The sequence below is a fragment of the Engystomops pustulosus genome, chromosome 2, assembly GCF_040894005.1.
Source record: "Engystomops pustulosus chromosome 2, aEngPut4.maternal, whole genome shotgun sequence".
In the NCBI taxonomy this organism is placed as follows: Eukaryota; Metazoa; Chordata; class Amphibia; order Anura; family Leptodactylidae; genus Engystomops; species Engystomops pustulosus.
This window is the reverse complement of record NC_092412.1, coordinates 176,714,320-176,741,158: the sequence shown is the minus strand read 5'-3', so window position 1 is coordinate 176,741,158 and position 26,839 is coordinate 176,714,320. Positions and strand designations below refer to the sequence as shown.

At 42.5% G+C, this 26,839-nt stretch overlaps 1 protein-coding gene across 6 annotated transcripts in view; it reads right to left on the bottom strand.

Annotated features, from left to right (window-relative positions):
• Nucleotides 1–26,839, bottom strand: part of AMPD2 (adenosine monophosphate deaminase 2) — a 115,251-nt gene that overhangs the window by 45,862 nt on the left and 42,550 nt on the right. For all 6 annotated transcript variants that reach the window (XM_072137387.1, XM_072137386.1, XM_072137389.1 and 3 more), the window contains exons 3-8: nt 21,857–21,987; nt 20,769–20,837; nt 20,488–20,593; nt 11,232–11,418; nt 7,903–8,044; nt 606–695 (exon numbers count right to left, since the gene is read on the bottom strand). In XM_072137387.1, coding sequence (XP_071993488.1) covers nt 606–695; nt 7,903–8,044; nt 11,232–11,418; nt 20,488–20,593; nt 20,769–20,837; nt 21,857–21,987 — 725 coding nt within the window. The remainder of the gene's footprint in view (nt 1–605; nt 696–7,902; nt 8,045–11,231; nt 11,419–20,487; nt 20,594–20,768; nt 20,838–21,856; nt 21,988–26,839) is intronic.

Here is a 26,839-nt window from a genome sequence, read left to right as displayed (position 1 = left end):
GCCGCCGTAGAAAGGCGTACGCGTCAGAAGAAGTACCCTTAATGACCGCCGTAAAAAGCCGATAGGGCGGTCATTAAGGGGTTAATGCAACAAAAGGTAAAGCAGTTGTGCAAATGAGTTAACCCAGTTTGCAAAGTTACAATAACAGGGACCCGGTATAACTATCACAATGGAGAATCAGGATGATTATCTACCCTGTTGCTCCATTAATTGCCTATGGCAAAGACAGAGACAGCCGAGTACAGTATTTGGCTATCTCCAGCAGTGAATGTAGTGGCAGTGCACATGTTTGACAAGTCACCTTATACATTTGCGAGATTGTAATCACTATTTTTTTGATCAAGTTATAACTTGGGAACTTGGGCTAACCCGTTTAACATTCATTTACTACCTATAAATTTGATAGGTTATAAATTCACTTGGCAATTATGAAACAGCCCAAAAATCTAAACCATGCGCAGCACAACAAGAGCGGAATAAAAAAGTAAAGCACGGTTGATATGCGCAACAAAAGCAAAAAATTTTTTTGTTTTTTGGACAGTTCCGTAATTCTGTCCCCAAATGTGAGCCACATGCTTCCAACATGCATTTTCTGCACTACTCACATGGGGCCATTGATTATAAGAGCCATCAGTACATTCATGTCAGCCACAAATTCTGAAAGATCCAAATATGGAAGATCCAACTCTGTATTCCTAAAAGAAAAAAAACATAGTTAATAAATGTGACATACTTTCCATTCTTTAGGGGAAGAGGTTTTATAATGCACTGGCGTCATTAAAAACTGCATAGTATCTTAAGCATCAGCACCTTGCAGTCTTTTTGGAGAAGAGGCACCCCTGTGGCTTCAGCCATTCTAGCACATTAGTGCTCTTTTTGTGACCACATATTTCTCTAGGCCAATCGCAAAAAAAGGCTCCATTTATACTACACAGATAACAATTTTGAACACCATGCAACATATTAGAGGAACAATTCAGAGGGAGCTGTATAGATGAATACAAAACCAAAAAATACCCCTATATTCAGCCTCTCCAACAGTATACTCAAAATACCAAAAAAAGAACCAGAGCGGCAAAAGACTTCAATATAAACAAATATGTAATATTCTTTATTGAAAGTACATAGATAAAACATATATAACCCTCAAATGGGAAGAAAAGAAATTTGTAGATACAGTATATAGGGGACACAAGTAGCCCCTGATGGAAAAAGGGCAACACAGGAGACCAATGGCTACCCCTATTAGTCCAGAGTCCAAGTATAGTAAAAAATAGACATAATATGGTCAAGGTATTAGACTCAAATGCATTGGGCAAAAAGTGGCAGTAGTGCAGTAAAAAATATGTAAACCATACACAACACTGGAGGTACCGTCCAGTGTTAGTAGTAGATATATCAAAATACTATTGCACACTCACCCGACAACATAGTGGACAGACACTGGGCAGTTCAGGGGGAAGCCAAAGGATACACCCCAACGCGCGTTTCGCACGAATGCTTCGTCAGGAGGTGATGACATAATGCTGCATCTAACATTTTATAGTTTCCCACGGCATCCCTGCATGTAGACGCGCCCACCACGTGACGCGCGCGTAGCCCTGAGGTCGCGCACCGGAAATACGTCAACCGGAAACGCCAACCCGCATCACATGATCGGGGAGACGTTACCACGGAGACGCATCCCGTGACTGTGCACTTCCCCATGCCCGCGCGCGGCGCACGCGCATAGGCGCGTCAGCAGGATATGCTCATGAGGTAAGTATATAATAATGGTTAAATCATAATATACCAAACACAAATTGACAACACTTAACATACAATGTTAAAAATAAAAATTAAAGGACACCTGTCATCAGGTCTGTGTCACTAATCCTGTCACTACTACCTGTTGGAGCAGCTCACAAGGATCCCATCCCAGCCTTTATCTAGTCAATTCATACATTATTCATTGTAAAATCATCTATTCTTTATTATGTAAATGAGGCTGGTCACATGGTCAGAGGCAGTGATGTCACCCCTGTTTCCCCTCCCCTCTCCTCCCCCTGCTCATGTCTGTGTGTAATGTATAGTAAAGCATTGATAGTGTGTGCGCTGTTTCTGCTGACATGCTGCATCCTCCTAATATACAGGTGAGAGACACAGACAGCAGCTACACATGAATCTGACATGTTCTGATGTAACATGGCTGCCTGGAGCTGCTGTATCTCTCCTAAACACACACACAGGCTGCAGGGGGCGTGGCCACCAGCACCAGGAAGCACATCATTATACAGCCTCACATCATTATACAAGCTGTCAGTCAAGCACTGGGGGTGTGGCTGTGCCTCCCACTCATGAATAGAGTGGACAGCTTGAATATGCTAATGCTTCATTGGACATTTCACAGGTCATTTGCATACAGCTTTAGGACCTCATTGCTTAGGTTTACAGGCATGTAGAGGGACAATGAAGGGATAGAGGCAATGCTCTCTAATGGCAGTTTATGAAAATATATTTAGTTTAGGGGGGTTATTTTGCATGACGGGTTCTCTTTAAAGATTAAAAACAGCGGACCGCACATAAGAAATATGTACATAACATATAACGTGATCGTAACCAGTGATAGTCATAGGCATAAAGAGATAGCATAATCATAAACGATGATGATCATTTTAGTGCAGACATGATCTAAAGACATTGCTTAAGGTCCACCATACTCCATCTATATCCATGAGGTCTCCATGGGTCATAATCGATATCCAAACATGCTAATAAGACAAAAACCCCATGCTAAAACTTCACAGATCATGGGACAATGTATATGCATCTATATTGACAAACGTTTCTAAAATAGACCGATATCACCTAATCCATATATGTCAAAATGGTATCAAAATAAATAAAGCATGTAATCATATATACCCATATATGCCTGGTAGGTTAACCCAGTGACAAAAATATAGGTGGTTACTCATACATAGAGTGTATGCTATGAAATGGATATAGGGATGTCACGGAGAGGACGCCGCCGCCTCGTCACGTGACGTGGGGTGCAACTGTACGGGTTAATTTAGCCTACTCAAACTTGCGCTCACCTTTCACTCAGGACACAAATTGAGCCTAAATCACACCTCATACAGCTCCAGCACCAGAACCAGACCCGCTGCCACCACTTATTGCATTTATACCGGGACCAATAAGTATCCCACTCTACATCAACTCTTGCTCTCAAGCAGTCACCTTGTCACACTCAGCACTCCAGCAGTCACACAGTTAACCACACTTTACAAGGCTATGAGTTCGCAGAGCATACAGGGACCAAAATTAAAGTGAAAAGCTTTAATTACAAAAAGTTGATCAGTGCATAAAAAGATATTAAAAACAAAAGAATTACAGAATAAAATGACACACAACAAAGCAAAACAGTTATAAAATAAAAAGGGAGAAAAATAACAGAAACTTACAACTTAAAGTAAATCCTGATCCCTGGAAGTGGGAGAAATAAGGGACACACTCAGCTTGTCAAGCAGCCCCCAAAATGTGAACACCAATTCTTGGATTTCATATTGTTTTATAACTTCTCAGTTTGGTTCAGATTTCAGAACCTCCCATTCATTAATTAGTCCAGAGGGTCATTCACGATTGGGCAAAGTGTTAATGAGGGGGGAGAGTCCAGGAATATTTAAACAGTCTTTTGTTTCCAAATCCTGATGCAGAAGAGGGGGGGTAGGGAGACCAAATGTCCTTTGGGGTCTGAACAGACCAGTCTTCAGTTCAGAGGTTATCAGGCTGTAAAAGCTCCAGGATGTCATAAAAGCTGCCTGGACGCTTCAATAGATGCCAAATATTTAAACAAAGTTTGTAATTGCCCTAAAGTTAAACCAATCTTATACATTCACAATTAATATCTCCTTGACAAGGGATACAACCATGTGTACGTTAAAATAGGGCGCCCTGGTGAAAGTGTCTTAAGTGCATAAAGTGCTGCGTGCTAGAAAGTGAATAGTAACTATAACCGGACTGCGCCGGCAATAAAGTGTTCATATCAAGGATTTAAAAGTGTCATCTTGTCCTAAAAAAGTGTATGAGGGAGAAGGGGTGACGAGGCTAAGTGTAAAATACATATCCAAAACTACCCACTATTAGTCTGTACTAAAAGTACAGTGTATACATTCATAAAAAATCACATAATACTAATTCATGACACCAAAGTGTTTGGCAAAGCAAGACATAACACAAAAACAAAAAGTGTACACAAGTGAAAAAATTAGAAATTTAAAAAAAATCACATGTAAAGGGACGTGAGGAAATACTGGACGCCTCCAATTTCGATCAGTTCGCATGGAGCTTCTTATTGCATGGGAAATGTGGTATCTTGAGACTTGATAGATTAAAAAGAATTCAGGCACTGAATGATTATCAAGGATGGATCGAAGATGTATCTGTCTGTCAGCATAGTTATTCTATGAGAGGTCCGAAGAAGAAAATAGTGAATTAGACACAACACCAAAAAAACCAATAATGCTAAAAATAGAATTCTATAAAAAAGGTTTGAAGCTAGTGGCCTCGTTGAGGCCTTTAGGCTGTATAGTATCCAGGAGGGTGATCCACCTCAGTTCCTTTTGTAGTAACTTTTTCTTCCCGTCACCACCCGTCACCACCCCTAGAACCCAAAAGGACCCTATCTTTTCCTCGTACTGTAAGTCCTTTGGGATTACAGCCATGTACGTCGCGAAAGTGCTTCGGAATAGGCTGTAGTTTTAGGTCGTTCAAAGGGCCCAAGGTCACATCATTTCTGGCCGCTCTTATGCTCCGAATATGTTCCAATACTCGTACCTTTAAAGGCCTGGTTGTCATGCCGATATAAATTTTGTTACATGGACAGCGTAGACAGTAGACCACCGACTCCGTGTTACAATTAATATGATGTACAATTTTGTAATCTTTTTCTGAATTGAAGTCGGTGAAATTCTGTGCACGCTCCATGTATTGGCATGCCTTACACCTGCCACAGCAAAAGGAGCCCCAAGGGGGGCCTCCCCTACCCACCCAACTCCTTTCTACATTAGGGACACAGTGGCTACGAACCAGCATGTCCCGTAAATTCCGTGACTTGCGCCATGTAATGGAAGGGTGGCCATTGAGACAGTGTACTAGGTCTTTGTCAGTCAACAAAATGGACCAATGTTTTTCTATTATCTCCTTGAACACCCTCCATTGAGAATTGAAACTCCATTGAGAATTGAAATAGAAAAACATTGGTCCATTTTGTTGACTGACAAAGACCTAGTACACTGTCTCAATGGCCACCCTTCCATTACATGGCGCAAGTCACGGAATTTACGGGACATGCTGGTTCGTAGCCACTATGTCCCTAATGTAGAAAGGAGTTGGGTGGGTAGGGGAGGCCCCCCTTGGGGCTCCTTTTGCTGTGGCAGGTGTAAGGCATGCCAATACATGGAGCGTGCACAGAATTTCACCGACTCCAATTCAAAAAAAGATTACAAAATTGTACATCATATTAATTGTAACACGGAGTCGGTGGTCTACTGTCTACGCTGTCCATGTAACAAAATTTATATCGGCATGACAACCAGGCCTTTAAAGGTACGAGTATTGGAACATATTCGGAGCATAAGAGCGGCCAGAAATGATGTGACCTTGGGCCCTTTGAACGACCTAAAACTACAGCCTATTCCGAAGCACTTTCGCGACGTACATGGCTGTAATCCCAAAGGACTTACAGTACGAGGAATAGATAGGGTCCTTTTGGGTTCTAGGGGTAGTGACGGGAAGAAGAAGTTACTACAAAAGGAACTGAGGTGGATCACCCTCCTGGATACTATACAGCCTAAAGGCCTCAATGAGGCCACTAGCTTCAAACCTTTTTTATAGAATTCTATTTTTAGCATTATTGGTTTTTTTGGTGTTGTGTCTAATTCACTATTTTCTTCTTCGGACCTCTCATAGAATAACTATGCTGACAGACAGATACATCTTCGATCCATCCTTGATAATCATTCAGTGCCTGAATTCTTTTTAATCTATCAAGTCTCAAGATACCACATTTCCCATGCAATAAGAAGCTCCATGCGAACTGATCGAAATTGGAGGCGTCCAGTATTTCCTCACGTCCCTTTACATGTGATTTTTTTTAAATTTCTAATTTTTTCACTTGTGTACACTTTTTGTTTTTGTGTTTTGTCTTGCTTTGCCAAACACTTTGGTGTCATGAATTAGTATTATGTGATTTTTTATGAATGTATACACTGTACTTTTAGTACAGACTAATAGTGGGTAGTTTTGGATATGTATTTTACACTTAGCCTCGTCACCCCTTCTCCCTCATACACTTTTTTAGGGCAAGATGACACTTTTAAATCCTTGATATGAACACTTTATTGCCGGCGCAGTCCGGTTATAGTTACTATTCACTTTCTAGCACGCAGCACTTTATGCACTTAAGACACTTTCACCAGGGCGCCCTATTTTAACGTACACATGGTTGTATCCCTATATCCATTTCATAGCATACACTCTATGTATGAGTAACCACCTATATTTTTGTCACTGGGTTAACCTACCAGGCATATATGGGTATATATGATTACATGCTTTATTTATTTTGATACCATTTTGATATCGGTCTATTTTAGAAACGTTTGTCAATATAGATGCATATACATTGTCCCATGATCTGTGAAGTTTTAGCATGGGGTTTTTGTCTTATTAGCATGTTTGGATATCGATTATGACCCATGGAGACCTCATGGATATAGATGGAGTATGGTGGACCTTAAGCAATGTCTTTAGATCATGTCTGCACTAAAATGATCATCATCGTTTATGATTATGTTATCTCTTTATGCCTATGACTATCACTGGTTACGATCACGTTATATGTTATGTACATATTTCTTATGTGCGGTCCGCTGTTTTTAATCTTTAATTTTTAACATTGTATGTTAAGTGTTGTCAATTTGTGTTTGGTATATTATGATTTAACCATTATTATATACTTACCTCATGAGCATATCCTGCTGACGCGCCTATGCGCGGGCATGGGGAAGTGCACAGTCACGGGATGCATCTCCGTGGTAACGTCTCCCCGATCATGTGATGCGGGTTGGCGTTTCCGGTTGACGTATTTCCGGTGCGCGACCTCAGGGCTACGCGCGCGTCACGTGGTGGGCGCGTCTACATGCAGGGATGCCGTGGGAAACTATAAAATGTTAGATGCAGCATTATGTCATCACCTCCTGACGAAGCATTCGTGCGAAACGCGCGTTGGGGTGTATCCTTTGGCTTCCCCCTGAACTGCCCAGTGTCTGTCCACTATGTTGTCGGGTGAGTGTGCAATAGTATTTTGATATATCTACTACGAACACTGGACGGTACCTCCAGTGTTGTGTATGGTTTACATATTTTTTACTGCACTACTGCCACTTTTTGCCCAATGCATTTGAGTCTAATACCTTGACCATATTATGTCTATTTTTTACTATACTTGGACTCTGGACTAATAGGGGTAGCCATTGGTCTCCTGTGTTGCCCTTTTTCCATCAGGGGCTACTTGTGTCCCCTATATACTGTATCTACAAATTTCTTTTCTTCCCATTTGAGGGTTATATATGTTTTATTTATGTACTTTCAATAAAGAATATTACATATTTGTTTATATTGAAGTCTTTTGCCGCTCTGGTTCTTTTTTTGGTATTTGGAGTTGTATAGATGCCCTTTTTTAAAGCGTGAGGTCACTTTGATACATAAGCAAATAGGTGTACAGTTCACACAGAGTCACTAAACCAAAATGTAAAATTATGAGATATATGACATTTTGAGATTATAAGAAAAGGTTATTAACTGCAGACATAACTAATTCTAACATAATATAATACTAACATAAACAGGAATGCTTACGTGTCCATGATATCACGCTTTGTAAACACATGTACCAAGCCATCTACCATTTTAAGCCCGAAACCCAAATCAGGAGGCATAGTACTGGGGTCACACACTTCATATGGATGCTGGTCAGAAAAGGGAGGGTGCACAGGAGCATCTGTGAAAGAAAAGAGTACCTTATTTTCCTATGAAATGTGATAAATAAATGAAGATGATGTTCGGCTGTGGAGGGTAGTATGCTTTAAGTGTAAATTATCAGACCTATATGAAGTGCCCCGTCTATCCCTTATTCCTTTATACATGTATATATGATTCTCCATATTGTGTCCGGTGATGCCCTCTTTTTCCTCTGCCACCACCTGGATTTTTTAAATGTTTTAATGTACCATGTTAAATAAAGCTTTTTCAATTCTACTATATGTGTATGTAATCTTCTAGTTTGGCTTTCTCCTTCAAGGGGTTCCCCTGAGGGTACAATAGGTCTGATGTATAGCTATCAGCCATAATCTAGGGTGCACTATCCAGGGATCCATACGAATTGATAATAGAAATGTGATGATCCCGCTCTTCCTGTTTCAATATTGTTTTTTGAGTGCTTTAAGTGTAAATTTCAGTCGTCAACATCACTTGCTTTTTAATTATAGCAAAACATCTACACTCACCGGCTACTTTATTAGGTACACCATGCTAGCAACGGGTTGGACCCCCTTTTGCCTTCAGAACTGCCTCAATTCTTCGTGGCATAGATCCAACAAGGTGCTGGAAGCATTCCTCAGAGATTTTGGTCCATATTGACATGATGGCATCACACAGTTGCCGCACATCCATGATGCGAATCTCCCGTTCCACCACATCCCAAAGATGCTCTATTGGATTGAGATCTGGGGACTGTGGAGGCCATTTGAGTACAGTGAACTCATTGTCATGTTCAAGAAACCAGTCTGAGATGATTCCAGCTTTATGACATGGCGCATTATCCTGCTGAAAGTAGCCATCAGATGTTGGGTACATTGTGGTCATAAAGGGATGGACATGGTCAGCAACAATACTCAGGTTGGCTGTGGCGTTGCAGCGATGCTCAATTGGTACCAAGGGGCCCAAAGAGTGCCAAGAAAATATTCCCCACACCATGACACCACCCCCACCAGCCTGAACCGTTGATTCAAGGCAGGATGGATCCATGCTTTCATGTTGTTGACGACAAATTCTGACCCTACCATCCGAATGTTGCAGCAGAAATCGAGACTCATCAGACCAAGAAACGGTTTTCCAATCTTCTACTGTCCAATTTCAATGAGCTTGTGCAAATTGTAGCCTCAGTTTACTGTTCTTAGCTGAAAGGAGTGGCACCCGGTGTGGTCTTCTGCTGCTGTAGCCCATCTGCCTCAAAGTTCGACGCACTGTGCGTTCAGAGATGCTCTTCTGCCTACCTTGGTTGTAACGGGTGGCGATTTGAGTCACTGTTGCCTTTCTATCAGCTCAAACCAGTCTGCCCATTCTCCTCTGACCTCTGGCATCAACAAGAACTGCCGCTCACTGGATGTTTTTTCTTTTTCGGACCATTCTCTGTAAACCCTAGAGATGGTTGTGCGTGAAAATCCTAGTAGATCAGCAGTTTCTGAAATACTAGGACTAGCCCTTCTGGCACCAACAACCATGCCATGTTCAAAGGCACTAAAATCACCTTTCTTCCCCATACTGATGCTTGGTTTGAACTGCAGGAGATTGTCTTGACCATGTCTACATGCCTAAATGCACTGAGTTGCCGCCATGTGATTGGCTGATTAGAAATTAAGTGTTAACAAGCAGTTGGACAGGTGTACCTAATAAAGTGGCCGGTGAGTGTATTTGCCCTGGGCATTTAGGCCACTGGTAGAACACTGTGGTTATAGAACAAACTCCCAAGCTTACAAGTTAGAGCACGTAGGTCAGTGGTTAGATCTCGGGTGCTGATGGTACGTGCAAACACTGCGTTAGATATACCGCAGGTCGTAGTCTATCTTGTATTGCCGGGGGACCCGTGTATTTTTATTGGGTTCAATCAAATGGCCATTTCGGCATTCATATTATCCCTATGATGTACAGGTCGGACTCCCCAGTGTGAGTAGTGCTGCGCTCACACAGTGCAATATGTTACTTTATGAGCATAGACTAACCAAGGACTCAGATTTATAACTAATGCCGCTAGCTAGCTGTATAGTATTGCTCCCTAAATAAGCTGCCCGTCCGCTGCCTCTGTATTAAAATTTAACAATTTAACAAATTTAACAATGGGGGGGCTATTTTGTTAAATTTTAATACAGAGGCAGCGGACGGGCAGCTTATTTAGGGAGCAATACTATACAGCTAGTTAGCGGCATTAGTTATAAATCTGAGTCCTTGGTTAGTCTATGCTCATAAAGTAACATATTGCACTGTGTGAGCGCAGCACTACTCACACTGGGGAGTCTGACCTGTGCATCATAGGGATAATACGATGCCGAAATGGCCATTTGATTGAACCCAATAACGGGTCCCCCGGCAATACAAGATAGACTACGACCTGCGGTATATCTAACGCAGTGTTTGCACGTACCATCAGCACCCGAGATCTAACCACTGACCTACGTGCTCTAACTTGTAAAGTACTTACCGCTCTGACATAGTAAGAACTGCCGCCCTCTGTACTCTGGCAATTTTAACATATAATATTGGATGATGCTAGTCCCATCTTTTAATGAATACCAATAAAAGTTATTTTTTAGTGACCAATGGGTTTATGTGTCCTTATGGACAATCTTTTCCTTTTGGCGTAGAAATAGACGCTTTAAAAGTGAAAAATTCATCGACTGCCGCGAGAGGCGTGGGGACAGTAACGACCCGCATCAGCTCACTCCTGGCCGGCCACGCCCCCCTTCACACCCCACTAACGATTGGGGACAATAATCACAAGTGCTATCAATAAGCTGAGGTGGCAAAGAGTCCTTTATAAATCCCCCTACGACTGATTTAATAAAGGTTATATGTTTGACACGTAACAAAGATGATGTTCTAACCTTTACTGAGAAAGTAAATGCTGGAATTGGATGATTTACTGAAGGCAGCATGTCTCTGTGGCTTTGCCATAGCACAGTTGGGTGAGCAAATGATTTAGATACTTCACATTTTTACACATTTTTGAAAGTTTAAAGGATTTTCAGTGCCCCTTGACGTTGTACCACATAAACAAATCTCTAGGTGGTAGAAATTCCAATTTGTCATTATTTTTAGTTATCTGAATGCAAGCGCTATCTGTGACTGTGGCCTCAGGGTAGGATTGGCTGATAGTTACTTAAGCGAAAAATAAGACTCTTTATAAAACATACCTGCAGCAACGGGGGTATCAGCGCTCTCCTCCTGAAGTGGGCTGTCTAAAGTCTCATCACTAAGTTTCTTTAGGTGCTGAGCAGTAGTCCAACAAAATGTCTGCATCGACAGATTCATATATTTTTGACGTATGAATAAAGCCCGTACCACACTCTTAGCTGCATCCAGAAGGTCTGTGAAAGGTACCTAAGAAAAAAGCCAAGATTGCGACTTTACTGCTAAACTAGAAATATCTTGCTGAAGTACATACAATTATTTGAAGATTTATTGTTTGATCCACAGCCACCCTATTTCTAGTATTATAATTTATTAATCGCATTATGAAATCTTAAGGACCATCTTAAAGAAAATCTACCATCAAAACCAAGCATGATAAACCAGGGACACTTACTCATAGATGCAGGCATTATGGTAATCTTCTTATGCAGTATTTGTTATACATGGCCTCCTTCTTTCTAAAATCTACTTTTAAACTACATTGTAAAGGCTTCCACATCAACTTTTAACATTATGATAGTCAGCCGGAAAGGCTATTGGTGTGTTATCAGAGCCACTTAAAGGAAGTGCAGTGGAGGGTGAGACTGAGAAACCCCCACCCCTGTATGAAGAGGACTCGTGAGCCCGTGAGCCCTCTTTATACATTCCATATACCTCTGCGCCGTAGAGCTACGGCGCAGAGCGTTAAGGGGTTAAGGAAGAAAAAAAATCATTTTTCTGCAATTATTATTGTTTTTTTACACCACATGGAATCTAACAAAATATATAGTTATATATGGGAGCACTGTGGCAGAATAAAACCCACAATACCTAACATACTTATTGTCAAGTTGATATGCAACAACAGGTTCACTCTGCTCTCGCTATTAAAAGAAAATGAGGGAAACCCCTTGGAAATCTGAAATTATTATTGAGGTGGCAAAGCAGATATACCTGTGGTGCAAACCTAGAATCTTAGCATGACAAAGACTACAGTAGTACTAAAGATATAGAGGTATAATTCTGCAAAAGACACAGCACTACATATCTCCGTGATTTCTGACATTTAACAACTTGAAGGCACCAGGACCTGAGTAAGTACAGCTTGTGATCATTACAACATCTGTAATAGGCTGCTTCACCTTCATCAGCAGTAATAATAAGAATTTTTATTTATATAGCGCCATCATATTCCGTATTGCTTTACAAATCAATAATTTATCCACCACATTTTTAGTTTAGTTTCTTAAAGGACATCTACCACCAGGATGAATGATTGTAAACCATACTGGTGTGCTCCCCCTCTGGCAGGATCTTCTTCTTATGCCTTTGTTAGTAAAATTATACAAATAAGTCTGAGAGGCTCCAGGTTCTATAAACAACTATTAAGCTCAGAGCCCCTCAGGTTCATTTGCAGAATTGTTAAAGCATTTTTAAAAAAAACGGGCCATAAGAAGCTAAAAGAAGAGCAGATCCTGTCAGAGGGTGCACACAACAGCATGTAACTATGCGTGTTTTATAAACCTTCATTCAGGTGGTAGAAGTAAACCAAGTAAATCAATGCTGAGACCCCCACAGATCAGCAAGCTAGGATATATCCCGTGGATAGGGCCTAACATTAGTTCTTTAGTTAAAAAAACCTTAAAAACTATAAGTTTTCACATACCTATATAAGCTCAGCTTTACAACAACATGATGGCATGGGATAAGCTGCAGGACCACATGTCACTCACTTAAAAGGAATAGCCAGCTAGGGATTATAGGAAAGTACCACACAAGCAAAAGTAGCTCTCTGTTCTGGCACATAAGCATATACAAAGTACACACTGGATATGGAAATTAAGTTTTTTTCTACAATGGACTCATCAATACTAACAAAGGGAATTTGTCTGTCAGAACTTATCTGTCAGATTGCTTTCAATCAGCTAAACACCTTCTAGATCTTGGTTCTTTCATGGCTCAGTGTGGCGTCATCTACCAGGTTAATCCTAGGAGCATCAGTCACTACATTTACATAAAAATACTCTTCCAACATTTTTGAGGAGTATTTTAGCACCTTGGAAGTAAAAGTGTCTTTAAAGGAAATCTGCCACTTGTAATTTATTAATTTACACTAAATATATATGTACCTGCCGGCATCTTCTCAGTGAACCCAGTACATGTTTTCATTAACCCCTTCACAACAGCTATATACATCCTATTTGCACATACTTTGCAGAAAGGACATCTATAAACGTCATGACAGTGACCAACTTCAGCTATACAGGCAGTCCCCAGGTTACGTACAAGGTGTATGCAAGTCAGAACTGTACATTTTATAATTGTAACCCCAGACAAAAATTTTTTGGTCTCTGTGACCATTGGATTTTTAAAATGTTGGATTGTCATAAGAAAGGGAATCACAATAAAGCTTCATTGCAGACAGCTCTGATAACTGTTATAGCTGTTTACTGTAGCCTAGGGCTAAAGTACAGTAAATTACTAACATCCAGGGGTCTGTTTGCAACTAGGGGTCATCTGTCGGGTGTTCTTAAGTAGGGGACCGCCTGTATTTCCTGAACCCTGGCACCTAGAAACACAATTATTGTTTCATATTAAGCAGGAGATTCTCCCTTTCAATATGATATATAGATATTTTGTGTAAATTAATAAATTACCAGTGGTAGATTTTCTTTAATAACATTCCACCATCCCCTTCCATAACTGCAACCCCAGCAAGATTGCAGGAGGAAATGGCTTACATTCATTTCCTAACTTATGGATTCCTGTTTAGATGTATGTACATAACACACAACCACCAGTTGTGCAAATTCTCCAACTTGATGAGAGTGGCCTGTAATTGGCATCATAGACCTCAACTTAGAGAGACAAAATGTGGAAACAAATCCTGAAAATTACATTGTCTGATTTTTTTTTTAAAATCAGATTGATCTTTATTTATTTTTACATTTTAAGGCAAACAATACAGCGCCAACAATACCCCAATTGGGGGAAAACAAAAGAAACAGGCTGTATCCAGTGGGCAGCAATAGTCTTCCGCGCAACCAAGAGTATGCGGCCAACCGCCGTTTTACATCTCTTAGTCAACTGCACCTCCTCCATGCATCCCAACACACACAGCAGTATGTTCCTAGGCAAATGTGTAGAGAAAACCTTATCAAGAAGATCCAGCACTCCTGACCAAAAGGATGACAGATGTGTGCAGGTCCACAACATGTGAGCCATATCTGCGGGAGCTTCCCACACTTTGGACAGTTATCATCAGGACGGATACCTATATCATGCAATAGTTTAGGCGTACGATAAGCGCTGTGTAAAATATAGATTTGAGATAATCTACCCGATTCACTGATGGACATAGACAGGATCTCCTCCAGTATCCCCTCCCATTGGTCATCTGTGATATTACCTACATCCCTTTCCCACTTCTGCCTGACCCTAAGGGGGTAGCTGTCCAAAAATGTATCCAATAAGAGACGGTACACCAAGGATATCAATCCTGCTAGATAATCAGCATTGGCTACACATCGAATAATTGGATCCTTCCTGATTTCTAAGGGAGTTAGTCGCTTTTGTGCGTCAAATGCATGGCGGACCTGCAGATACCTGTAGAAGCTGCTGTGCGGTAAGGTTAGCTCCTCCTGCAGTTGCTGAAATGATTTAATGCTACCTTCCTCGCATAGTTGGGACAGTTTAACCAGGCCCACCGAGACCTGTAACCCCTCTAATCTGCTTCACTTTCCCCCATAGGGTGTGAATAAGCTTCATTGTCGGAAGCCAATCAGTTTCCTGGCTGAAGCCCCCCCCATCCAAGGTCATGAGTAGCCTCGTAGTACCTAAATAGTAGCTAACCATCCCTACTGAGACCCCTACCATTCTGTCAGCCCCCCACCCCCATAGGTGTTGGAGCTGCGCTGCCAAATAGTAAAGCCATGGATTGGGGAGGGCTAATCCCCCGTTCGTCTTTGAGTGCTGCAAAGTTTCCAACCTGATGCAAGGGTGTTTCCGCCCCCACACCAAGTCTCTTATTAGGGCATTTATCCTGTGAAACATATTAAGGAGTAGCCATATCGGGGCATTATGCAGGGCGTACAGCAGCTGGGGCATCACCACCATCTTTACAAGGTTCAGGCGGCCTATTACCGTCAAGGGAAGCTTACACCAAACTGCTATCTTGGTTCTTATTTTAGTAAGAAGTGGCGTCAAGTTAAGTTCTTCAAATTCCCATGGAGAGACCTCAATCCCCAAATATCTAAATCTAGAAACCACTGGTATGGGAGTCCCCAATCCCGCCAAGGCACCATCCAAACGATCCACTGCCATCAAGGCCGACTTATGCCAATTAACAGTAAGGCCTGATAGGGATCCAAATTCCTCCAACAGGCCCATTGCCGCCGCAAAAGAGGGCCCGGTGTCTCCCAGAAACAATAAAGCATCATCCGTGTACAGCGCTATTTTATTGTGTAACTGGCCATATCGAAACCCCTCAATATCCGGAGACAGCCTCACTGCCGCTGCTAATGGCTCTATGGCGATGGAGAACAGAATGGGTGACAAAGGGCAACCTTGTCGTGTACCCCTAGTAAGGGGAAACCACTCAGACAATTCTCCATTTGCCCGTATCCTCGCCCTGGGTGCAGAATATAACACTTTGACCCAAGATATAAAATTAGGTCCAAAACCCATCACCCGCATGACCTCCCAAAGATATTGCCATTCCACGCTATCAAAGGCCTTAGCGGCATCTAGTGTTAAAACTGCTCTCTGACCCATGTTATCTGTGGGGATCTGTAGGCTGAGTAGCAATATTATCAATTGGATAAGGTCTTGGCTAGTATCTTCACATCAGTGGATAACAAGGAAATGGGCCTATATGACTCCGGTACCTGAGGGTCCTTCCCTTCCTTAGGTATTACCAGGATAATGGCTTCCTGCATCGACCGGGGTAAGTCCCCTTTCTCAAAGGATTCCTAAAAAACCTTTAGTAGCTTAGGCAACAAGATTCCCCCAAATTTTTTGTATAGCTCAGTTGGCATCCCGTCCACCCCTGGGGCCTTGTCATTGGCCATCGCCTGCGTTGCCTCTTCTATCTCCTCCAAAGTCAGAGGGCCCTCCAGCATAAGGAGAGTTTAGTCAAAAAATTCTCAATATCTCTATCTGACGCCTGCGTTCTTGTTGTGTACAGGTCTGCGTAAAAGGTCTGCAAGACATCTAGAATACTTTTAACATCAGTGCACACGACCCCGTTTGGCGCCTTGAGAGAACCAATATGGGTTGCCCCTTGCTGCGCCTTCGAGATGACAGATAGCAAGTGGCCTACTTTCTCCCCTTCCTCAAAAAATCTTTGTTTCATAAACATACGCTTCCGAGCCACCACCTCTAACAAGTGTGTATTAAAGGGAACCTACCACCACGAAACTACCTATAAAGGTAGATAGGGTGGTAGGTGGATCAATAGGAGGTGAGGATAGCCCTTTTAAGGGCTAATCCTCACGTCCCCGCAATGATTTGAAAACTTTTGTTGCCCCAATATTAAAATTTTCTGAGGTTACACGAGGCGGCTACTCCACGCCCCGGTAGCCTCTTTTCTCCTCCTACCAAAAATCTTCGGCGCGCAGCTACGAGGAGCTGCGCGCCCTCGTCCGGCACATCTGCTGTCTACGCATGCGCAGAACAGCAGGCCCGCGCCTGCGCGGTCACTGCTACGGAGTCTGAGCTGCACAGGTGCGGGCCTGCTGTTCTGCGCATGCGCAGACAGCAGATGTGCCGGACGAGGGCGCGCAGCTCCTTGTAGCTGCGCGCCGAAGATTTTTGGTAGGAGGAGAAAAGAGGCTACCGGGGCGTGGAACCTCAGATGTAACTCCACGCCCCAGTAGCCGCATAAGAAAATTTTAATATTGGGGCAATAAAAGTTTTCAAATCATTGCGGGGACGTGAGGATTAGCCCTTAAAAGGGCTATCCTCACGTCCTATTGATCCACCTACCACCCGATCTACCTTTATAGGTAGATTTGTGGTGGTAGGTGCCCTTTAAGTACTTCCTGAGCTTGTCACAGTCTGTCTTTGGTCAGGTCAGTAGGGTTTTCAATAAAGTCCGCTTCTGCCCTACACATTTCCAAGTGCATAGCCTCATCTAATGCCCGAGTCCAAGATTTGGTAACACATATTTCATAAGAACCCCCCTCAAAAAGATTTTCATAGTCTCCCATGTCCATTGCAGCGAGTCACAATCTACATGCGCTTCAAAGAACTGAGTGAGGTTGCCCGGAACATTACTAATCACCAGCGGTTGAGTCAACCAAAAGGGATTAATCCTCCACAATCTCATAGAGGTATGAGGTTCCCCGAGTGTGGTAAAGGAGATTAACATAGGCGAGTGATCAGACAATGTCCTCTGGAGGTACTGGACATCCGTCACTCGAAGTAACATTTCGGAATTCCCCCAGCGCCAGGTCAATCTGAGAGAGAGTAGCATAGGTAGAGGAACAGCAGGAGTATTGTCTAGAGCACGGGTATCGGACCCGCCATAGGTCTATCATACCCACCTCCGAGATCAGAGTACCAAAGGGAGTCCCCCCTACCGCCCTACCATCTGTCAGCAGCCTATGTCTGTCCAGGCCTTCATGAGGGACATTGTTGAAATCTCCCACCACCAAATAGGGTATCCCTGGATGCTTTGCAATATATGCCAACACCAAAGTACATACCACATTCGAGTATGGAGGGGGGATGTATACTGTAATAAGCAGAAAGGAGTATGTACCAACGTTACATTTCAGACAGATATACCTCCCCTCCGTATCCACTTCTTTATCTACACATTCCAAAGGTATATTCTTATGCACCAGAATGCTCACCCCCCTTGCGTATGTGGAATAGACAGCATGGTAGGCATTCCCTATCCAGGGCTTATTCATCAAATGGATATGATCCTCAGACAAATGTGTCTCCTGAAGACAATATATGGCAGGCTGTTGTCTAAGCAGGTACTGAAAGACCCCCATACGCTTGGTTGCATCAGACAGACCTCTCACATTCCAACTAACTATTTTCACATTCATCGCCACAGGTGCATTAGGGCAACACATCAGAAACTCTTATCTTAAAGGTCTTTATAACAGAGGTCGATCAGTCCCCCTCCTCCGGTACACGATTCACCTTCATGTTGGTCTAGCCATTGCAGGGCTGTTTTAGGATCCTCAAAAAAGTGGGTAGTCCCCAATGCCACCACTCGCAACTTGGCTGGGAATATCATAGAGTAGGGGACATTCACGGCTCGTAACCTGCGCTTTATGTCCAAGAACTTGGCTCTTCTGCGCTGCACATCTTGAGAGTAGTCCGGAAACAGAGAAATTTTAGCCCCGTTGATGGTGAGGTCAGGATTATCCCGGGACTTACGCAGAATAGTATCCCTGTCTCTGAAGTGTAAAATCTTTGCCAACATTGGTCTAGGTGGGCGACCTGGTGGTAGTGGTCTTGTGGGGACCCTGTGGGCCCTTTTGTTGGCAAACAATGGAGATAGTGTCTCTTTCCCAAATTTCTGAAGCAGCCACTGCTCAATAAATGTTGTGGGATCTTGGCCCTCTTCTTTCTCGGGTATCCCCACCAGCCGTACATTATTTCTGCGTGGCCTATTCTCTAGGTCATCAGTCTTATCCCAAAGAGCGCCAATCTCATCCTGTGCCTTTCTGGAAGCTTTTTTGCATTTCGCTATATCATCCTCAAGATCTGAGGTACTCTGCTCTACCTCAGTAGTGCGTTCAGATATTCTATGCACCTCATGGCGCAAAATGGAGAGGTCTTCCCGCATGCCCCCCACTTGTTGTGTGAGAGAGCTAATGCCTGTATTATAGCGGGCCACCGCCTTCAGAACATCAGCAATAGTGGGCTCGGCTTCCTGTGAGGAGACTTTAGCCGGCCTGGGTGTCTGAGTAAGTGTCCGGTCACCCACCTCCATATCAGAGAGCTCATTCTCTGACAATTCCGGGTCAACTCCAACCGAGCCAGCCGTCCGCTGCCATGAGTCATCAGGAGGACCCGATCGGCTCCCTCCCGTCTGCCTGGCAAAGCAACCCAGCCGGTTCGCGATGTTCTTCTGCCGGCGAGAAGATGCGGGAGTAGACGCGGAGGCGCCAGTGCCATCTTGAAAATCAGGGCCGCGGGAAGTTTTAGCGCTGTGGTTCTAGAGCCAAATCTTGGGCAACCACCGGATAAAAGCAGGATAACTGGTGGGAGCTCTCCCTATGCGCGTGTTACTGCATGCTCCGTCAGGCCGCGCCCCCATTGTCTGATTTTTAAAGAATTTATTTGCAAATTATGGTGGAAAATAAGTATTTGGTTAATCTCAATATTATGATATATATCCTTTACCATCACAAGGTTGGCACTGTCTCCATGCAGATCTCACCTACAGTAGTCATGTTTTTGGGCTGTCGGTGGGCAACAAGGACTTTCAACTTCCTCCAAAGGTTTTCTATGGGTTTGAGATCTGGATGCCACTCCAGGGCCTAGAAATTCAAGCCACTCGCTCGTTGCACTGGTGGTGTTGTTGGGATCTCTGTGAAAGACCCAGTCAGGTTTTATTTTCAATGCTCTTGCTAACAGAAGGAGGTTTGCACTCAAAATCTCACAGTACATGGCCTCATTCATTCATGTACACAGGTCAGTCGTACTGGTCCCTTAGCAGCGTAACAGCCACTCCTCATGATGTTCCCACCAGCATGCTTTAAAGTAGGTCTGGGGTTCTTTAAATGAAACTCAGGATTCATTCTCCTCCAAAAACAAAGAGTTGTGCTTCCAACAAACAGTTCTACTTTGGTTTCATCTGACCATATGACATTCTCCAAATAGTCTTCTGGATCATCCAAACCTCAGATGGGTCCGGATACGTAATGGCTTAAGCAGGAGGGCATGTCTGGCACTTCAGGATCTGAGGCATAGTGTGTTACTGACAGCAGCCTTTGTTACGTTGGTCCCAGCTTACAGGTCTGTAAGAGCTAGAAATCTTGCTTGTTTAGGTGACCAAATACTTTTTTTTCCACCATAATTTGCAAATAAATTGGTTTGCAAAGGATTTGTTTTCTCATTTTGTCTCTCATAGTTGAGGTGTACCTATGATGTCAATTGAGGCCTCTATCATGTTTTTAAGTGGGAGATCTTGCACAATTGGTGGATGACTAAATACTTTTTAACCAAAGTGTATATGTAACTACATCCATAGTATATACACATCAGGGTATTAGTAAACCTAAAAAAAACAAAAAATAATGCATAACTTACCCCACACTTTTCATCACCTGATATGGAGACTCTTAGATATTCTCTTTCAAGAAAAGCCTCCTTAGAGAAATGATCAACTAAATCTTCATGTTCTTCTTTGTATAACCTTAGAAACATGAAAAGGACAGGAAAATAGAGCACAAGAAAATATAATGAGGCAAGAAGGAGGGTACGGAGGGAAAAAGCAGCAATCAAGTCAAATAATGGAGATGGTAAGTGGTACATACAGATCAAGCATAAGATACGAGTACAATACTGGAAAGATTAAAGGAGTGACTCACTGTAAGTCTGAGCTGCTGTCAATTTTCAGAAAATCTTGTTTTGCTCTTAGTAAAATGTCAGGCTCGAGTCTAGGAAGAAATTGACATATTGAATTTAGAGATAGGGAAAAATAACATAAAGCAAGTAGAAAGAAGGTGAAATAAAATACAATGGAGATTAATTAATTTATTAATTAATTAATACTATTAAATCATGTTTATTAATTCTATTATTGTAACTTATTCGTACCATAGAGTTTATGATTTGCTGTATATACTTGAATATAAGCCCCTAACCCCTAATTTTACCACCAAAAACTGGGAAAACCTATTGACTCGAGTATAAGGGTGGGAAATGCATTGGTCACTGCCTCCAGTATATAGCCTGCCAGCCCCTGTAGTATACAGCCAGCCCCCAGTAGTATATAGCCTGCCAGTCCCCAGTAGTATATAGCCTGCCAGTCCCCAGTAGTATATAGCCTGCCAGCCCCCATTAGTATACAGCCAGCCCCCTGTAGTATACAGCTAGCCTGCCCCCAGTAGTATACAGCCAGCCTGCCCCCAGTAGTATACAGCCTGCCAGCCCTCAGTAGTATACAGCCTGCCAGCCCCCTGTAGTATACAGCCAGCCAGCCCCCAGTAGTATACAGCCTGCCAGCCCCCAGTAGTATACCACCAGCCTGCCACATGTAGTATACCACCAGCCTGCCACATGTAGTATACAGCCAGCCTGCCCCCTGTAGTATACATCCAGCCTGTCCCATGTAGTATGCAGCCAGCCCCATGTAGTATACAGCCAGCCTGTCCCCTGTAGTATACAGCCAGCCAGCCCCATGTAGTATACATCCAGCCAGCCCCATGTAGTATACATCCAGCTAGCCACATGTAGAGGAGCGCAGCTCCTCTTCTATTTTCTATATGCTGTAGTATCCGGCAGAGAAGTGTCCACACGTGGACGCGTCTCTGCCGTCTAATACAGCCTATATATACGGGACACCCTACAATTTTATTCTTCTACTTCCTTAGTTGCCCATTATTTGGCAGATTCTCTTTCCAAATAGTTATAGTTTATTTGCATTACATTATTTGCTAATTTTTTGTTTTCTTACTTGATATCTTGACTTATTTGGCGTTCTAGACGCTGCCTTCTTTCTTCAAGCTTCTCAATGGGACTTTCTTCTGGGAATTCATAAGGAGCAGAACGCATTTCACTGTCAGCAAGGGAACGGCTGAACAGTTCCTGAAGGAGAAAGTAAAAAACAGCTTATATATTGGAAATAAATTAGTATATTAAAGAGTCACCTGCATGAAGGGCCTAAATAAGGGCAGATTCACATAGGACTTTTTTTTCACATGAGTGATTTTGGCTTAAGATTGCTTATGACTTATGGTTTTCTCTTCCTGGCTTCAGTTATTTTTCACCGATGCCTTACTGAACCATTCTTTTCAATGGGCTTTTTCACACTTCTGTATTCACTGATCTGTGTGTTCACGGACAAGATTGGATCAGTCGAAAAAATTATTGAAACAAATGGGTCAGAAAGGCATCAGTTAAAAATCACTCAAGCGAGGAAGAGAAAATCAATGTGTACATAAGGCAAAATGGCATCAGTAAGAAACCACCGATGTGGAAAAAAAGACGCCAATATGAACCTGCCCTAAGCTGAATGTAAGAGTTATCTTTTTTTTTTTTCGCTTTTTTGCGTTTCCATTTTTTCACTCTGTTCCTTATACAAGTACAATTTTTTCAGTAACACAGCTATACAAGGGCTTGTTATATGCAAGACACCTAAGGTTAATTTTAATAGTTTAATCCCTTCATGACTGAATGCTGCCTGAATGTCCAGGTCAATTTTTGACATACTAAATTTTTTTCATGACTTGTGAGACTTGAACCCCTTAACACCGAAGCCACTTTTCACCTTCCTGACACGGCCCATTTTTTCAAATTTGACATACACTCACCGGCCACTTTATTAGGTATACCTGTCCAACTGCTTGTTAAAACTTAATTTCTAATCAGCCAATCACATGGCGGCAACTCAGTGCATTTAGGCATGTAGACATGGTCAAGACAATCTCCTGCAGTTCAAACCGAGCATCAGTATGGGGAAGAAAGGTGATTTGAGTGCCTTTGAACGTGGCATGGTTGTTGGTGCCAAAAGGGCTGGTCTGAGTATTTCAGAAACTGCTGATCTACTGGGATTTTCACGCACAACCATCTCTAGGGTTTACAGAGAATGTTCCGAAAAAGAAAAAAACATCCAGTGAGCGGCAGTTCTGTGGGCGGAAATGCCTTGTTGATGCCAGAGGTCAGAGGAGAATGGGCAGACTAGGTCGAGCTGATAGAAAGGCAACAGTGACTCAAATCCCCACCCGTTACAACCAAGGTAGGCAGAAGAGCATCTCTGAACGCACAGTGCGTCGAACTTTGAGGCAGATGGGCTACAGCAGCAGAAGACCACACCGGGTGCCACTCCTTTCAGCTAAGAACAGGAAACTGAGGCTACAATTTGCACAAGCTCATCGAAATTGGACAGTAGAAGATTGGAAAACCGTTGCCTGGTCTGATGAGTCTCGATTTCTGCTGCGACATTCGGATGGTAGGGTCAGAATTTGTCGTCAACAACATGAAAGCATGGATCCATCCTGCCTTGTATCAACGGTTCTGGCTGGTGGTGGTGGTGGTGTCATGGTGTGGGGAATATTTTCTTGGCACTCTTTGGGCCCCTTGGTACCAATTGAGCATCGTTGCAATGCCACAGCCAACCTGAGTATTGTTGCTGACCATGTCCATCCCTTTATGACCACAATGTATCCAACATCTGATGGCTACTTTCAGCAGGATAATGCACCATGTCATAAAGCTGGAATCATCTCAGACTGGTTTCTTGAACATGACAATGGGGCACATTTACTTACCCGGTCCAGTCGCGATCCAGCGGCGCGTTCTCTGCTCTGGATTCGGGTCCGGCCGGGATTTATGAATGTAGTTCTTCCGCCGTCCACCAGGTGGCGCTGCTGCGCTGAAAGTCATCTCATCGCGCCGGAATGCACCACCTCGGACCAGGTGAAGGTAAGCGCTTCCCAAGCGACACTTTTTCGGTTTTTAAATGCGGCGGTTTTTCCGAATACGTCGGGTTTTAGTTTGGCCACGCCCCCCGATTTCCGTCGCGCGCATGCCGGCGCCGATGCGCCACAAACCGATCACGTGCGCCACAATCCCGGGGCAATTCAGGTACAATCGGCGCAAACCGGAAATATTCGGGTAACACGTCGGGAAAACGCGAATCGGGCCCTTAGTAAATTACCCCCAATGAGTTCACTGTACTCAAATGGCCTCCACAGTCACCAGATCTCAATCCAATAGAGCATCTTTGGGATGTGGTGGAACGGGAGATTCGCATCATGGATGTGCAGCCGACAAATCTGCAACAACTATGTGATGCCATCATGTAAATATGGACCAAAATATCTGAGGAATGCTTCCAGCACCTTGTTGAATCTATGCCACGAAGAATTGAGGCAGTTCTGAAGGCAAAAGGGGGTCCAACCCGTTACTAGCATGGTGTACCTAATAAAGTGGCCGGTGAGTGTATGTCAGTATAAGTGGTTAAAACTTCGGAACGCTTTAACATATCCAAGTGATTTTGAAATTGTTTTCTAGTGACACTTTGTATTCATGTTAGTTGAAAAATTTTAGTGGTATGTTTTGCGTTTTTTAATTAAAAAAACGGATATTTGGGAAAAATTTGGGAAAAGTCTCGATTTTCGAAATTCAACGTCTTCTACTTTTTCCATACATAGTCACAACCGCAAATAAAAACTTAATAACTAGCATTCACCGAATGTCTACTTTATGTGGACATGGGTTTTTAAGCAACCTCTCATTTTTGTAAGATCTTATAGGGCTTTGAACGTCAGGTGCAATTAACCCCTTCCCGACATTTGACGTACTATTACTGCATGGCGGGAGGTGGGTGGGGGGGTGGTCCGCTGCTCCGATCGCAGCCCCGCCGGTGCCCGTGCCCGGGGCTGCGCGATCCTCTTCTGTGAGCCGGGTCCGTGCCTTCTGGCAGGACCCGGCTGTAACACACTGAGCATGCGCAGCACTGTATTACACTGTGTAATGTGAAGAAGAGCTTGAACAAGTGATCAGTGGATCACTTGTTCAAGCTAACCTGTAAAAGTTAATAAAAAATGTTACAAACACTACATAAAATCATTTTTTAATAAAAAGAATTAATTAAATAAAGTTAAAGTCCCCCAAACACAAATATTCCCTATATACATGCAATAAAGTGAAAAAAACACAAAATCGCCAAAACCCCCCCACATATTTGGTATAGCCGCGTCCGTAACAATCCGTACAATAACTCAGAAACATTATTGGACCCGCTTGGTGAACGCCGTAAAAACAAAACCCGTAAAACACGCCAAAAATGTACATTTTTCATAAAATCTCTACACAAAAATGTTCTAAAAAGTGATCAAAAAAAGTTATGTGCGCCAAAATGTTACCACTGAAAAGAACAACTCAACTCGTAAAAAATAAGCCCAAAACTAGCTGTGTCAACCAAAAAATATTAAAGTTACGTCTCCGAAAAGATGGCGATGCAAAAACAAATGAGATTTCCTCTATATTAGTATTTATCCAAAAAAATTGTAAAAATAAATGAAAAACTGTATAAATGAGGTATCACCGTAATCGTAATCACCTATAGAATAAAGATAATATAGTATTTTTAGTGAACGGTGTACGACCCCCAAAACACACAAAAAAAAAGTAAACCAAAATTGACAATTTTCTTTTCACCCATACATTCAAGAGTTAATAAAATCTCATCAATAAGCTAATGACCCACGAAAATGAATTATTTGTAAGGTGCATCTCATGTCGCAAAAAATAAGCCCTTATATGTCCAAATTGCCAAAAAAATAAACATTGTATAGCCAATAAAAAGTGACAATGCATAATCTGTTCTGAATGGCGCAGCTCCCTTCGATGCCCTGGCGTGTGCCCATACGGCGGGTTACCACCACATATGGGGTATTGTTATACGCGGGAGGGATTGGGTATCAAATTTTGTGGAGCGTTTTGGTATTTTATCCAATTTGTACATTTTTTGAAAAACACATTCATTTAGCCAAAAAAGTTTACTTTCAAAATTGTATTCGATTTTGTTTTAACCCCTGTAAAACAATTAAAGGGTTAACAAACTTCATAAAAGTTGTTTTACGTACGTTGAGGGGTGTAGTTTCTATAATGGGGTAATTTATGGGCTTTTACTTTTATTTAGGTCTCTCAAAGTGATTTGAAACCTGAGCAGGTCCCTCAATAGCAGGATTTTGCGTTTTTTATGAAAATGTGAAAAATCGCACCTGACGCTCAAAGGCCCATAACATCCTACAAAAATAGGAGTATGCATAAGAAACCATGTCCACATAAATTAGACATTTAGTGAATGTTAGTTATTACGTTTTTTGCGGTTATGACTATGCATGGAAAAAGTAGAACATTTTGAAGTTCGAAAATCAAGAATTTTTCCAAATTTTCACCAAATATCTGATTTTCTCATAAATAAATGCAAAACATACCACCAAAATTTTTCAACTAACATGAAGTACAAAGTGTCACGAGAAAACAATTTTTAAAATCACTTGGATATGTTAAAGCGTTTCAAAGTTATAACCATTTATAGTGACACAGGGCAGATTTGAAAAAATGGGCCGTGTCAGGAAGGTGAAAAGTGGCTTCAGAGTTAAGGGGTTAAAAAACTCTAAATCCTGCTATTGTGGGACCTGCTATGGTTTCAAGTCACTTGAAGCGGCCTAAATAAAAGTAAAACCCCATAAATTACCCCATTATAGAAACTACCGTATATACTTGAGTAAAAGCCGAGTTTTTTTTAGCACAACTTTTGTGCTAAAAATTCAACACTTGGCTTATACTCGGGTATACAAAAATAATAAACTTACTACTCACCATTCCGATGGCCCCGACAGCTCCTCTTCATCTTCATGCCGCAGTTCCACGGGAGCTCCGTGGCCTCGCCTCTTCTGTCTTCATGCCGGCTCAGGGCCCGGCACTC